Source organism: Gregarina niphandrodes, assembly GCF_000223845.1.
Source record: "Gregarina niphandrodes unplaced genomic scaffold scaffold00064, whole genome shotgun sequence".
Lineage (NCBI taxonomy): Eukaryota > Apicomplexa > Conoidasida > Eugregarinorida > Gregarinidae > Gregarina > Gregarina niphandrodes.
Window position 1 is genome coordinate 25,411 of NW_011645830.1, and position 15,835 is coordinate 41,245.

Sequence of the window (15,835 nt, forward strand, 5' to 3'; positions counted from 1 at the left end):
CCAGTCCCCCGTCCTACCCGTCCGAGCCGCATTCATCCACCAGGGCTCCCTCAACCCCGAAGGAGCATTTCACCTCTACCGTACACATCTCATCACGTCCGACAGTGGACTCTCGCGCGTACCCACCGCGGAAGGCACCAACGACAGCTAACCGGCGCCGTTGGCTGATCGGCGGGCTGGTGTGGACCTGATAGTTAGTATTGACCAAAGGACACCCGAGGAAGGTTTGTATTATTTAGATAGCGACGATTTAGGTTGCCTGGTTTTATACACACAAGACATTTCGTCACGACTGACGTCCGCTCTGTGTCTCGTGCGTGGCTCAATCTGTCTGTCCCTTTTTGTTCTTTCCGAGTTTGACCTTTATTTTCTGAGTGCTTCACATGAGGCTCGTTCCCGTGGCAGCGGTAATCGCTGGAGCTGTAGCTTCGAATGATTTTGTGTGGATATCGGACATTCATTTGGACTTGGCGTACGATCCGCATCGAGGCCAGCATGACTTCTGTCGGCAGCCTTTGTCGGTGTCGGAAGCATGTCGATCGCGCGAGTGCGACCATGGCCATCCGGGTCATGAGCGGGGCCTTCCGCTGGACCTAATTCGGAGACTAGTGAACGATACGGATACATTCGAAGCGATCAAACGACGTTTACCGCTGCATTACCCGTACAATCCGAGCAATAGTACTCTCATAGGCGAAGGTGCTGGGCTTGTGGGCAGTGCTGGGCTTGTGGGCAGTGCGGGGCTTGTGGGGAGTGTGGATGGAGGTATGGTAAGTGCGAGAGGCGACACGGCGGGTACAGAGGGGGATATGGTCATCGAGGTCGGACCCGATGTTATTCCTTTATTCGAGCACGATTTCCCTGGAGTCAGGGGATGTCCTCCCCGAGAACAGGCTGCTAAGTACAGTTGGGAGACTGACGAGAAGATGAGGCCGTTACTGCCGGCCTATCACGGTCGGTACGGCTGCGACTCACCGCCTTCCCTGATGTGGAGTGTGTTTGAATCTGCTACCAAAACTCTCGAGACCATCGACTTTGTTCTGTTTACAGGAGATGCCGCCGCTCACTACTGGCTTCCGGAACAGGCGCACCTCCGATTCCTTACTACCGCCATAACGTCTTCTATAATCAAGCGGTATTTCCATCTCCAAGAAGCTGGTACCCTCGACTTAGATCTCTGGGATGGAAGTGTTGTCAATTTTTTAGAGCTCATCGTCAAGTCCTTTGAGCAGAACGGAGACCCAAACTTGTACGAGCCCAGCTTGCACGACTTCTACGATCAAGACCATTTCAGTCTCGATCAAGGCCATTTCAATCAGGAACTGGTCGACCAAGATCTTTTCCATCAAGGCGTTTACAATATCAATTTAAAGAAACGGAAACGCGACACGGAGGCCATATCGGAAGCGGTAGACGGCTCTCAGACTTCTGGGGAAGCAGTTGAGGAAACAGACGGCCAGAACTCGGGTCATGGATCTAAGCGGAAGAATAGAACGCCTGTCATCATGGCAGTGGGAAACAACGACTTGCTGAGTGACTACGTCCTGGAAGAAAACAGTTCTTGGAATTCCGATCTATACGACGTGTGGAAGGGCTGGCTCGTACCAGAGAACGAGAAAAGGAATTTTCTTCGGGGTATGTATTACATGACTAACGTTGACGCGCTTCCTAACACTGACGTGCTGGTGCTGAACACCGTTTGGTATCATCACCTTGCTGTGGGGCCTGACGGGATTCCAATTATCGAGAAGTACGCTGAAGAACTTTTGGTGAATCTGACGAAAGACCGGAAGAAGCACGGAAAGAACAGAAAGAGTAAGAAGAACAAAAACGGAAGGGGTCGGAACGATGACACGGATGATTATACCGAAGCAGACAGAGATGGTGATTACACCGCTACGGAGGAACAAGCGACCGACGTGGCTGGAACTGCTGAAGAATTTGTCACTGCTGAAGGCTTACCCGTGAACAAGACAACCGGCTCTGAAATTCAAAAGGGTCAGAATGAAAGCGGCAGTGCTGTGAGGTCAGATGAGGTAGTTACGGATGAGGACGAAGCTGCTGCCGCGACAACGGCAGAGGAAGATGCTACGACAGAAATGGATCTGGTGGAACCAGATCTGGTGGAACCAGATCTGGTGACTGTAAGCGGGGATCCCGCCGGTCAATTTGCGTGGCTTTCCCAGAAGTTAGCAGATGCACGTGCGGGCAAGAGAGAGGTGCTGATTGTAGGTCATGTACCACCGGCTCAAAGCCTCTTTAGGAATGCGTTTATGGGCATCACAGTTGACGCTGAGTGGAATCACGTGTGGGCCAAAAAGTACGAGGCAATTCTGGATGGTTATCGTGACGTAGTTAAGGGTCAGTATTTCGGCCACACTCACACAGATGAATTTAGACTTGAGGTCGACCGGAAGAAGAGATCTGTGGAACAAGACCCGCATGTGGACGCCGAGGTCGTAAACCTGGGGCTTCGTCCGGACCGAAAAGTTGCAGGACCGAGACACCCGCCCGCGTCGATGGATCTTGAGTTAGATCATGAGGTGGCTGATAACCTGAGCGATAGCGTGACTGCTAAGGGACTGATACTGATCGCTCCTAGCGTGTCCCCTAATCATGCAAACAATCCTTCTTGGCGTAAAATGTTATATAGGATGAGTCATAAGAAAGGGTTCAGTCCTACTGCATACGAACAGCATTATGGCGAGCTGTACGGGTATGAGAACCGACCAGAGAATATTGTTCATTATGGTACCTTTGATAAGGCAGCGTTGGTTCAAATAGATCACGTGTACTATAGCGACCATAGTATTGGCCCTGTAAAGCATATAAGTCCTAAACAAGTACTACAAGAACTAGACGAATTTATGCTCAGTTCAGAAAAGAGGACACGAAAATGGTGGGAGAACCAACTAGTCCATGGTGGAGGACCTCCTGCGTTTGTTATTCGTTGCGTTCTAACCCAGAGGTATGTTCATCGTGATGTTCGAAAGTGTGTGCAGAACGCAATCGCTAAAAAAAGTCACATCCCCTTACGAGATGACCCGATAAGAGAAAAGTCCATGCGAGAAGAGTTTGTTATAACAATATAAACAGGGACTATGCTGCGGTCCCGATGTAGAGCCGACATTTTTAGATACATGAAATCGTAGCATTTGGTTTGGGGATCGGTATGACTCAATATGTGTTTTCGCTCTAGCGGGTCACTCTGGCAAGGAGCACTTGATCGAAGGCCATTGATAGGCGAAATAAAGGGGATGGTGCACACATATTTCGCTGGTCGGAGAATTGCGTAGAAATCCTGTAGTATCACGTAAATTATGAACCTATGATAAATCTGAGGCTTGCAGTTTTCCCTCAAGTATAAGACAGCAGGCTGTTGGTGCGAGATAGTCCGGTACTGGCTCAGAAGAGAATCAGGCCGTGCACGTAAAATTCGTGCGAACTTAGGAACCGGTCATTAACGGCTTTACATGCGGTAAGTTGGAGACGAGTGCAATCCGCTGAATGGTTATGTGGATTGTAAAGTATGTCCCAGATGTGTGCACACACTTTTATTGCGCACAATTTCGTTTACTGTTGCATACTGACGCTGGGTTTGGTCGTTGCGTGCTGAATTGATACGTTCGTGGCCATTAATGTTTTCGGACGAGATGCGCGGCCCTAATTGGTTTGGACTTGTGTTTCTTTCTTTAGATGCCTAATATCTCGGCAGAAGTTCAGAATGCCGTGAGCGGTATTCCGACGAAGATCTCTTTCAAGGGGGCGTATTTTTTCGCCTTGCAGCCGTTGTCAAACATTTCTGACCCGAATTCGGCGCAGGGGGCGATTAATGGTTTGGAAGCTTTGCATGCGGGATGTTTACCACGTCTGGTCCCTGCGTTGAAGAAGTTCCGTGAGGACGAGCAAATTAGCGTGACGATTCTACGCATAATGGAAGCGATGGTGTTGCAGATGATTCAGGTGAATGACGACGATGCGGTGGACATTTTTGTGAAGAATGGGGCATACGAAGAGGTGGTGGATTGGATTTCTGATTTCAAGGGTGATTCGAACGACAAGGCGTTGCAGTCGGCTTTGAACATCGTGAATTCGTTGGGCAAGAGCAAGGCTGATCGGATCCCGGGCGAGTTGGTGAATCGTTTGGCTGGAGCGTTGTTGGGTAGTTTGAAGGAGACGGCGCCTCTCTCTACAGCGGATCAGTTGATTGACTTGGCCAAAGGTGCTACTCAGACGCCGGAAGGCGTCAAGTCGCTCTCGGACTCGGGCGGTGTTAAGACGATCATGAATTATTTGAACAGCAACACGGTTTCGAACGCTGATCCAGTGGAGGCGGTGCCGTTGCTGTTACGCGGAATTGAGGTCGTAGACCGGGTGTATAAGCACAAGACGGCGGATGCGGAGGGTATGAAATCGATGATGAAGCTGATCGACCGTTACGATAATGTGCCTGCGGTTCGCGAGCGCTGCGTCAAGTTGATGCAGTCGATGTTTACGCGGGAGGCGCTGACCCATAACCTAGCTGTGCTGAAGGACCCGGGAGCGACCAAAGCAGCCAAGCACCAGGCAATGAGCGTCTTGATTCCCATATCCTATGTGCCGGCTTTGACGGCCCAGTGTGCGGAGGGTGATAATATTGCGACCTTGGTTCAGTCTATGATCTCAGTCGCAGGTGACTCGGGTGCCTCGGAGCCCCTGACGGGTTGCTGTAAGATGTTGGGTAACATCGCCAAGAAGCCGGCGACTTACCAAGCCGTGATGGACGCGGGCGCGTTGCAGGCTTCGGTCGACATTCTGAGGTCGACGAAGGACCCCGAGGTGGCGGCTGCACTTTGTGCCCTTATTGCGCCGCTTGTGGGCACTCAGAAAGGCGCTGAGCAATTCCTTTCAGGTGAAGGACTCGACTCGTTGCTGAAATTGTTGCAGGCAAATCCGAAGAACGAGAACCTGGTCATGGGTGTGGCGGCGGTTATCCAGTCTGTGTGCCAGACGAAGACGTGTTGTGATTTCGTGTGTGATTCGGAGGCGTTGCGCGCCTTCTTTAAGTGTCTTGAGTCAGGTAAGTGCAACGCGGCTGTGTGCGAGAAACTGACGAAGGCCATGGAGCTGATGACGAGTGGTGTATCCGCGGCTGAGCTGGTGGATGTGGATTCGTTTTACAAGATCTGTACGACTACGACGGAGCGCTCAGACTGCGGTCCTGTCGTGATGAGGAACGTGGCGGAAGCGTTGAAGAACCTGGCGTCTTGTGGAGACGCGAAGTCAAAGTTGGATAAGACGCAGACCTGCGGCGCGGCCTTTGGTATTTTGAGTCGGGTACCGATCAACTCGCCTCCGTATCACGCGTGTCTACGTGCGCTGGACCTATTCGCGGATGAGGAGACTTATAACGATGCGGTCTCGCGCACAAAACGGTCGCTGGAGGGCACGGATAGTAAGAAGACCATTGGGCAGTTGACAGTTCTCTCGGCTTTGGGTCGTGTGGCTCGATTGAAGGAGGTGGTTGAAAAGGGGAGCACGGATGTGTTGTTAGGTGCACACATCCGTAAGTTGGCCTTGCAGCCGGCGTCAGCAGCTCGCGATGCGGAGGTGAAGGCGACGGTTGACTGTCTGACGGCATTGCATCCGGCTCGAGGTGACAATGTGCGCGCGTTACGGACACTTTTTGAAGTGGCCAAATCGGATGAGGTGAAACACGACCAGAACCGCAACCCTGGTTCGCAGTTGCGCCACGCAGTAATGGCTGGTACGAAAGCGATAATTGACACAGGTGATCTGAACACAGAGGCTCGTCTTGACGATGTGACCAAGGAGACATTGGAGGTCATGCAACTCTTCCCCGATGACCGGAAGTTGCAGGTGGTGGGTACTGAGATTTTAGGTTCTATAATCAAGACCAATGCGCCCGTTGGCGGTCGTTGTATTGAGCAGAATGATGGGCACGCCTTCCTTGTGAACAATAGCCGCAAATTCAAGATGTGGGCGGATTTGCAGATCGCTTCCTTCGACGCACTCGCGCTCCTTAGCGCGGCGCCCAATGATCGTCCGGAAATGATTGGGAAGCTGCAACAAGCGAATATTATGGACGCTATCCGAGGCGCGCAGTCTGCACACCCGCGGTGCGACCGTCTTAGGAAGCCTCTGGCCGTCGTTTCACAGCGTTTCATGCCAGAAGGATATTTGGATCAACAGGTCAAAGAGAGTCTACGTCTACTGCGGCAGGGTATACAGCAACAAGACTGGGGTACAGTGCAGGAACAGTTGGATACGTTGCAGGGATTGATGGATACTCCTGAGGGCATTCGTATTGCGGCACGTACGGGTGTAGTATCGGCGTTGACAGACCTGTTGAACGCCTGTGTGGAACATGAAAATAAGCCATTGCAAGCGCAGGCTGCGAGTATGTTGAAGAATATCACTGCATCTACGGCGGGCGCTAAAGCGGCCGTTAAGAGTGGCTCTGCGCAAGCGATTGACAATATTATTCGGAAGATCTCGACTTTACAGGAGCCGCCGCCGGTTGAGGTTTTGTGCGACCTGATGCAGACGTTGGCTAACATTAGCACTAAGGACCCTAAGGAGGCGGGCGTGATATTGAAGGCGGCGCCTATTTGCGAACGGATCGGTGCACTCTATACTGACCCTGTGCATATTCAACGCTACCGTGACAGTCTCTGCTCTATGCTCATTGCCGTCCCGCCCGATCTGCGACTCGAAGATCAGACGTGTGCGAGCGTCTATAAAGACCTCGTCAGTCAACTCAAATCGAACAACTCCGAAACTGTAGGTCGCGCGGCCGGTAAGCTCAAACAGTGGGCAAACACCAACGAGGTGACCGAGCAAATGGTTCGGGGTAAAGCTGTGGTGGAACATGCCTACCAGGCACTCAACCTGCACCCAGGCACCGTCGCTGTTGCGCCGCTAGTTCGTCTATTGGAGACGCTCAGCGCCGTGCCTGTCGACCTGAGCGACGAAGAGGCTCAGAAACGCGCGGAATTACTTTCCTCCCTCGTTCTCGCCTCCAATGACCAAGCGACGATCGTACCGGCCATGAACGTGCTCTCTAAGTTGATCCAGGGCCACAAAAACCCGGCCGCGTTTGAGGGTATGGCGGTGTTGCATGACACAATTCGACACGCACAGGAAATCTGTGGCAAGGACAAGGGCGAGATTGCGGACTGCATTGGCAGCATCCTGAACGTGGTGGGCGGCGAGGCGGCGCTTGTCTCGTGGCTGAACCATTGCGGGTCGCTTGCGGAGGCGCCGGACGCGGAGCTGGATCTATTAGATGCGTTGGGTGAGTCGGATATTTATCTTCGTACTCATATCGGGAAGCCGGACATGATTCATGAGCCGTTCGACAAGGCTTGTAGCAAGTTGGGTGAGACGGTGAGCAAGGGCGAGGCTTCGCCTGAGAAGCTGGCGGCCGTGGCCAAGTTTGTGGAGCAAGCGGCGGCGGCGGCGGCGCGTGTGCACGACGAGAATGGACGTCAGCAGATGGCAGTAAGTCTGATGGACAATTTGGTGGATCCGTTTGCGCAAGCGTTGTTGGAGAGCGCGGGAAAGCCGAACGTGTCGCCAACATTGACATCAGCAGGTTTCTGCGCCTTGACGGCGTTGCTTGACAACCCAGATACTCGACGTGCTGCGGTGGAAGCTTGCGGAGAGGGATTGGCGGACGTGGCTGTGGAGCTGTTGCAGAGTGAGAATTTGAAGCCGCGCGATCGAGTGTTAGTTCGTCAGTTCCTGAACGCTTTGGGTCGTGATACCGACGGACAGAGGTTGATTGAAGGGTCGGTGGGGAAGCAACGCAAGAGCATGGGCAACCTGTCTAACTTGGGATGGGCCTTTAAGCGCGCAGGTGAATTGGACACTAATCTAGACCTGCCCGAGGTGGAGGCGGAATGGGATTTTCTGTTGAACTTACTGCGGGAGTCGGAGGAGGCACGGACCGAGTTTTGGTCGAAGCCTGAGTTCATGCAGGAGTTGGACACTATGGCCACGGGCAATCCGCGGTTGTTGGGTAAGAAGGTTGCGATTGTGGCTGCCGCGATGGCGGGGAATGCAAATGTGGACAATGTGCGAGCTTTGGAGACGCGTGTGCAGGAGCTACGCGACTTGTTCGAGTCGGGACAGATGTCCCAAGCGGAGGTGGCCGCAACCGCTCGGGGGCTGATCACGGACTGGAAGAATGCGGGTGCAAATCCTGATGTGCAAACTGCGTTACGGCGTGCGCGTATGTTTGATCTGGTTGGCGAAATGGTATCGGAGGCTCCAAGGACTCCAGGTTTTTGGAAGTTTGTAATCCCGGATCTGGCTGAGGTCGCCGGTATGTCCGAGCAAAACGGAAACGGGATAGTGCAGAGTGTGATGCCCTCTCTCATTCGCGATGCGGCCCTTGTCGAACGCGACGATGAACTTAAGGGGCTGGTCGCTAAGATGGTCGCCGCACTATCGGCGCATCCCGGACAGGGTTATAATTTGATGCAGTTGCCGAATATGCAGCAGTTATTTACTTCGCTGTCCCAAAACGTGGACCCGTCAAGCGACTTCGGTGTCGAAATCGCCGAGTTGCAGGAGCTCTGCAAGACCGACGAGCCGAAAGTCATGAACCTGCGGAAAGTTTATGCGCTCTGGTTGAAGGAACTCGGGAACGACGTCCCGAGGAAGCGGAAAAAGCTCGAGCTTGGCAAGACAGCCGAGGGGTTCTCGGCGCTCAAGGAGGACTACGTTGGGCCCGTGCTCACGCCCAGCGATTGTCCCGCAGTCGCCGATCACATCGGCTTCGTCTTTAGTGAAATGTCATCGCGGGCACGTAGTCCTGATGTGGTCTTCGACTCGGAGGCCGGTCGCGAGACAATGGCTGGGCTGAATTGCCTTAGTTTGCTGCACATGTTCGTTCAGAACCAGGAAGAGGTGGAGCAGCGGGAAGAAGACGAGATTGTGGCCGCCGGTATCATGACACATCGCGATCAGAAATTGGTGCAAGCGTTCATTCTCGTTGGTCTTGAATTGGTTCATCTGGCGCCGGCTATGACGGACGCGTTTGGTGTAGTCCCTGGTTTCGCTCAAGCGATGCTCGCAGCCATCCAGGCGGGGCGAAAGCTGGGTAGTCGCGGGGCACCGAGTGCCTCGGGTCTGAGTTTTACAGGCGAGGACGAGGGTGAGGGTGAGGCGAAGCCACCTGGACTTGACCCCGAATCGGATTGCCCGCTGCTGCATCGCCTGATCTTCATGTCCAAGATCATTCCTCATCGGCGATGGTTAGAGGGGACGAGTGCCGTCATTGATTTCGTAGATTGTTGGAATGATGCGGATCTGGGCAAGTTCGACGATCGCGTGACATACGCGGCGATTCGGTGTTTGCGTGCGTCGATTACGGGTGCCTGTGTGCCGTATCTGAAGGAGCAGCGCGTGCCGCAACGACTGAAGGCGCTGATTGATGACAAGAGTACGCCCTATCAGGGAAGTTGTGACACGTTCTTTTTGCTTGGTATTTTGGGACATATCTGGGAGTTCAAAGACCTGGTGGGACAGGTGGGTGTGGTGGAGAGCACACTGAACTTCATTAAGGAGCACCAGGATGAGCCACCAGATGCTCCGAGTTCTGCCGCGGTGACTAACGCTTTGTTAGCGTTGGGTGCCATATGTGTTGAGCATAAGGAGAACACGAACCGATTTTTGGCGGGGCGAGGAATCGAGTTGAGCGTGAATATGATCCGGCGTGCGAAGAGCGAGGACTCGACCCTGATTCCATATGACCGGGTGAACGCGGCTGCAGTGGTTTTGTGCAACATTACATTCAAGCGCGACGACGTGAAAGAGTTGTATGCGAAGGCGAAGGCTCCGCAGGCCGTGATGGCAGCAATTGCGGGTTATGAGGGGGATGCGCGTGATGAGGTGACTCGTTGCATGGCGAGTATGTTTAAGGCGGTGGGAAACTTGGTTTTGTATGCGCCGAACGTTCAACACTTTATCTCGAACGGGATAGCGGACGTGTACAGAGCATTTCTGGCCAAGGCTGGCGAAATGCCACCGGCAGTACACGAGGCGGGTGTGCGGTGTCTGAGCAATCTGTTGATGGAGAACGATGAGGCGACTATGGTGGCCATGTCGCCGCTAGTGCCGATTTTGATTGACGACGTCAGTAATCGACTGGGGCATAGCGAGGTGGAGATATACAGAAACGGTCTCGAGGCGTTGCAGTATCTGTCCCGGGACGAAGCGAATGCGCGTGTCGCGCTGCATAAGGAGATCGTGCGCCGGTGTCTTACCGCTTCGGAGACGAGCAGCTCGAACGTGGTGCTGAACGCCGTCATCTCATTCCTTGCTAGCGTTTCACGTCATGAGGCATTGGTTGGCGAAATCAGCGACCAGGGCGCACTCGAGGTGGTTATGAATGTGTTCCATAAGGAGAAGAGTTCGAACACTCAGCTGGCACAAAAATGTTTCATCACGCTCCGAAGGTTATTGGTCGACGCAGCCACCGCCGACAAGTTTGTTAGCCAAGGCGCCGCACCGGGCATTCTGAAAATGATCACCTCGCGCGCTGAGTCACTTTCAGCGCAGACCGAGGGCGTCAAGCTGTTGCTGTTCCTCATCCAAAAATACCCGCCACCGCCTGAGCAGGAGGAGGAGGAGGAGGATCAGTGGGCTGACGAACCGGCGGCCAACGAAGGCTTCTTGCCGATCAGCGCGGTGATCACGCGACCGCGCGGTCCGCGTTCGTGGCAGCAGCTGCAGCTCACGCCGGCGATGATCAACGAGTTGATCATGACGTTGGTGCAATCCATGGCAGGCGACAACGTGAGCACGATGCACCGATACCTGGAACCGGCACTGATGTTGTTGGGATACTTTGCACACGAGAAGCCGATTGGTTGCGAAAACGCGTTTTTCAACGCGAACTTTTTCCCAACCGCGACTGCCATTTTGGACGACAATGCCGGTAATGTCCTGTATGCGGATGTGATCGCTGGAATCGCCGCCAACGTTGCCGCGCTTGCCGATGAAGACACCTTCACCGTCTACAAGAGTCACGAAGCTTTTGCGCAGGCTCTCATCCGAGCGGAACGCGGCATCGACAAGGTTTACAAGGTGGAGCGCAGGTATGTTAGTTCCGTCGGCGCGCTCTCTCTCGATCCCGATAGCACACCACTTTCCTTCCTCAAACACGCCTCCTTCCGCTTCGACTTCGACCGTATCGCCGTAGACGAACGAGACAATGCCAACGGCGTTCAGGACCTCCCACCTGCCGTGAAACAGATTCTCAGACAAGGTGGCGACTTTTACGTCATCACCCCCGACCGCCTCAAAGGAGAGCGATACACCTGGAAAGCTTCCCTGGATCTCACCCGACTCCAATGGGGCGAAGGCAAACACGCCAGCAACTTCGAGAACACCGCGCCTGTACTCAAATGTACCTCCATCAGACCTGGCGCCTGCAACAAACTATTACAAGACGCAAAAAGCGCACACAAAAGTAAGCTTCACTACCAGTGTGTTCAATCTCGATCCATAATCATAATTGGTCTATTTTGTAGTGAGTTGCCAAGACGGAAACCTCTTAGCGCTGTACGGACTTCAGGAAGAGCCGGTTTGCCTCCGGTTCAAGAGTAAAAGTGCAAGAGACAACTTCAGTCATCTACTCAAACAATGGAGGGACGCTGCTTCCAACATTGCTTAGCTGGCCACCATCTAAAGCTCGGAGCTCAGTCGCGCATAACTCGGTTGCGCGTCGTCCACTCCAGCCATTTTTCTAAAAGCCGAAAACAGTGCTTGCTTCGGGAATTCTTGGTCTTGACCATCTCGCCATAGCTTCAAAAATGAGTTCAATACGCCGGATGAAAACAATACACCTCCTGATAACCAGTCCTTCAGGAGGACGTTGTAGTTCAGTAGGAATTGCGGAAGCAACTCAGACCTAAAAAAAACTCGGATGAGTGGCTCAAAGTTCCCTCATAGATCCAGCGCAATCTGGGTTAGATCTGGCTGACGCAGTCGAGCTAGCAGGGTCAAATTAACAGGGTTGAATCAGCAGGGTGAACGTCCTTACAGGTATGTTTCAACTACCGCGGTGAAGAAATATAAGCTGGCGAAGAATAGCAGTAACAAAGTGATCAATCGAGTAATTTTCATCTTCAAAAGAACCGCCAGAATCCTCGTACCCGTTAGCCCTAGGAATGTCCATTCGACCAAACTTGCAACGAAGCTTATGCCATATAAATTCTGGCAAGCTTTGGCTGATAAGAACCCTTTATCGCAGGCAATCTTGTTCGTATACTCAGCCATTTTCATCGCTTTCGGCACATACCGAAATAATAGCAGTTGCAACGGCGAATCTAGTAATAACAATCGAATCTGGGAGATGATTTAAGGACGGAACTTACGAGGCAGAGCGTCAATATCAGGACAATGCGAGCCTGTGCATCCAAAAGCGTTCAAATGAGAAAAAACCACTGCAGCCAGTAGTCCGGACAGAATCAACTGCCACAGTAGCCGAACTATGAAGCGTCAAATCAACAAAAAGAATCTCACTGGTTTTAGATTGCTTGGGAGCGGAGACATGTCTGGAAGCGGTATGTCTGGAAGCCATAGCACACGCGTGTGCAACAGCGAAACAATAGTTAATTTTCCTTTTTCGTAGTAAATGATGTATAAAGTCTTACAAGCCTGCGCGGCTGCTCTTCTATCGGTTGTTGCGGTTGCGGAGGAGGGCACGACACCCTTGGTCCTGACGACCTTGTCTCCGACAACCTTGTTGGCGACGACAGACTTATCTTCGTCAACCCTGGCTTCGGTAACGTTGCCTACCTACCTTGCTAAGGGTTTACCGTCGTATAATTATGTAACTGACGTGAGTAATTATTTCAAGTCTTTACGTTGGGTTTTTGATTCGGCAAGCGAGGAGCCGGTATTGGACACAACAATGATTCTGGCGAATGGCACATCGGAGGCGGAAGCAGAGGATGGGAGATTGATGAAGATGCGGTCGATGATAGATGTCTGGCGTAATATCTCTGAGGTATTTCACGAAGTAGGGTTGAAGGATCGTGAAACGTTAGATGACGTTTGTTTGATGATTCCTGTGGGTGCTAGGAAGTTGAACAACGTGTGGCCGTCGATGGAATCTATGTTAAATATTCGGAAGGTACCGGGTGAGATTCTTTTCATCACGGGCTTGGAACCGAGTATGAGGGAGGAAGAGCGAAGACAGGTGAAAACCAGTCTGATGGGCAATTTGGAGCTTTTGAAGGAACAATATATTCCGAATTTGCCTAAGAACGTGAGGTTGCGTTGGGGAGTGTACGACGGACCTGGAGGTCCGAGTGTATCCCGATGGATGGGGAGTGCGATGACGGACAAGGAGTACTATATGATCGCGGATGGTGATGACATGATTGGTTTGGATGCAATTGAGTTCCGGCGTGCGTTGATGGAGAAGTACCCAGAAGTGAAGCAAGTGCTGACAAGTTACACAAATTTTGCCTCGGAGTTTGCCTACAACCTTATCAATCTGGACCGAGAATGGTTGGCGAATGATCCGACGAAGCAGATGAAGATTACGTTTATGGACATCGCCGAACAGTTGATGCAAACACGAATCGATGTCGAATACGCCCTGAGCCTATTCAGGTTCGATGAAGCTGAAGCCAGCGTTAGCACCAGCTACAAAAAGACCCAAACTAAGGAAGGCTCCTTAGTTGGGTGGCCACAGCTCCAATTCCTCCCCTCATGCGATGAAATGATCGAAGAAGTCAAAAAGCTCGACAAAAGCGGCCTTTCCGATGAACAACTTGTTGACGAGGCCGAATCCGTTGCCTGGCTCGAAAAGAAATGCAACGCCGAGGACGAACCAGAATACGTCCTAACTTGCGCCAATGGATGGGCAGCAACAAGAACTGAAACCTTCCGTACAATTCCACCTACCGTTCTCACCTTTGGCGAAGACTCCCTTACGAACTGGATAATCTCAACGCGCACAAGAGCCACTGTTTGCGTCGAGTACGTCTCCAGTGGCCTTTACTTCAAAGGCTTCGACAACATGATGAGCAAGATCTTCCCTGAGTACTGACAGACAATTCGCGGGCCACCTTCCCGTTTTAACACTTAAACGGAGTTGGAGAGTCACTAACTTTTTTCGTGTCCTGCACTGTCTGTGCTGTGCGCAGTCAACAAGAACGGCTTACGGCAATGGCATACGGGCGCCACTGGGCGTGGGGACACACGGCCCCGGTCGGTGAGGACCAAATAGAACGGCACCCACAAAAAATGAGCTTATAACGTTGTGTGATCTCTGTCGTTTGTGATTGGTGACTTGCTGAAAACGAGGACGGTTCGAGCGTAGTACGAGTCGTGTCCCTCGAAGGGTTCGTTACCGGTAGATCCGTACCAGAATGAGTACACATAGATGGCAGAGGGATCTCGTTGTGGGGTATTGATCATTCGGAGTTCGGTAATGCTTCGCAACGTCTCCAACTCTTCGGAGTCAATAGCATCCTCCATGCTCACCGGGTCTTCAGGGTCAAGGCCGACGTTGAAGTGGATCGCGGGTCCGTATAAATCCAACTCGGCGTACAGCGCGAACAGTTTGGCGACCCAGCCACGCTTCATCAACGCTCTGTGCAACTGCAGGTCCACACCCTTCAGCTGCGACTCCCAGTCCCTTTCACCCGTCCAAGTGTCTGTGGCCCCGAAGGCGTAATCATGCGCCGGATAGTAACCGTAGCGGTGCGCGCCGTTCAGCTTGTCCAACAGGGTTAACAACTGCTCCTCACTGCGAGACTCCACCTTGCTCGCTATCTGTGACGCTACCTCGTTCCCTTTGCCCTGCTCGACCTCAGACTTCTGCTCAACTTCAGACTTCTGCTCCTCCACACCACGCCTCCGCTTGAGCCTAGACCCAGAGAGAAACCCAAGACTCTCGGCCAACCTTTTCTGGGCCTTAGAGTCCTGCTCGACCTCCGCCTTGACAACACCGCCGCTTCCGCTGTCGCCACGTTCGCTGTCAGTGGAGTCGATGCACACGTCGTAGGTCAGTGTCAACCTGGTGCCCTTTGTGACCGGCGAGACTTCGTGGTCCACGTCGCAGAAGAAGCAGGCCCAGTTCATGACCCGGTCGGCGCCGCCTGCGTCGGCGCTGCCTCTGTCGGGGTTGTTTCCAGGCGTAAGGGCGGACTGGCTCCAGTCGAAGTCGATTTGAATGCCACGGTTGTCTACGAGTGAGAGCACACCCCCTTCAAAGCTCGTGGGGCAGCAGACGACGACGGAGGCGACCATGCGCGGGTCACGGATGGTGTCCTTGTGCTTGGCGAAGTGTGCGCCTTCGCCGTAGACGTTCAGTTTGTGTGGCTGGAGGAAGAAACTGCGGCCACCCAGTAGCCGTTGGATCCTGCTGCAGAACTCCGCGTTGAAGACCGGTACAAACTGCGACGCCATCCGTTCCGCCGGGAACTCAACGGCCTTGCGCACACGTTCGTCGAACACTTTCTCCGACCCCCGCCCGAATGGCGATGGCGACCCCGCTGACTGCAGCCCCGCCAGCACCTTCTCTGTGCATTCTAGCAGGTTTATCACCCATGGACTTGAACGGCCCTCGGTTGCCGGGGACTTAGCTGCAACCTCAGCTACAGCCGGCCAGCACACGATCTTCGAAAACTTCTTCCGCAACGGCACTTGCCCACCCACGCAAAAAGCCTCAGCCGAATAGTCCTCCAGAATCTTCCGGAACTCGACCACCCTCTCCTCCATCTGCTCCGGTTCCTCGCCCATCCTCTCCTGATCCGTCTCGGGACCCTTCTCGCCTTCAACACGCGCCTTCTTCGCTTCGGTGTAC

General features: G+C 53.1%; 5 protein-coding genes across 5 annotated transcripts; 3 read left to right on the forward strand and 2 right to left on the reverse strand.

The window, feature by feature from the left end:
- Positions 1-512: 512 nt before the first annotated feature.
- On the forward strand, positions 513-3,092 carry GNI_177060 (hypothetical protein; the record flags this gene model as incomplete). Its single annotated transcript, XM_011135127.1, has 1 exon — positions 513-3,092. A coding segment is annotated over one exon (2,580 nt), but the record flags the coding sequence as incomplete, so codon positions are not given.
- Positions 3,093-3,696: 604 nt separating this feature from the next.
- Positions 3,697-11,619, forward strand: GNI_177070 (putative arginine N-methyltransferase; the record flags this gene model as incomplete). Its single annotated transcript, XM_011135128.1, has 1 exon — positions 3,697-11,619. The coding sequence occupies one exon, from the start codon at positions 3,697-3,699 to the stop codon at positions 11,617-11,619; it is 7,923 nt and encodes a 2,640-aa protein (XP_011133430.1).
- A 78-nt stretch (positions 11,620-11,697) lies between these two features.
- Positions 11,698-12,595, reverse strand: GNI_177080 (putative transmembrane protein; the record flags this gene model as incomplete). Its single annotated transcript, XM_011135129.1, has 4 exons — positions 11,698-11,923; positions 12,056-12,341; positions 12,390-12,503; positions 12,538-12,595. The coding sequence occupies 4 exons, from the start codon at positions 12,593-12,595 to the stop codon at positions 11,698-11,700; spliced, it is 684 nt and encodes a 227-aa protein (XP_011133431.1).
- A 57-nt stretch (positions 12,596-12,652) lies between these two features.
- GNI_177090 (glycosyltransferase family 2 protein) lies at positions 12,653-14,074 on the forward strand (the record flags this gene model as incomplete). The annotated part of the gene is made up of 1 exon (XM_011135130.1): positions 12,653-14,074. The coding sequence occupies one exon, from the start codon at positions 12,653-12,655 to the stop codon at positions 14,072-14,074; it is 1,422 nt and encodes a 473-aa protein (XP_011133432.1).
- A 203-nt stretch (positions 14,075-14,277) lies between these two features.
- On the reverse strand, positions 14,278-15,771 carry GNI_177100 (hypothetical protein; the record flags this gene model as incomplete). Its single annotated transcript, XM_011135131.1, has 1 exon — positions 14,278-15,771. One exon carries the CDS (start codon positions 15,769-15,771, stop codon positions 14,278-14,280), a length of 1,494 nt encoding a protein of 497 aa, XP_011133433.1.
- Positions 15,772-15,835: the final 64 nt, after the last annotated feature.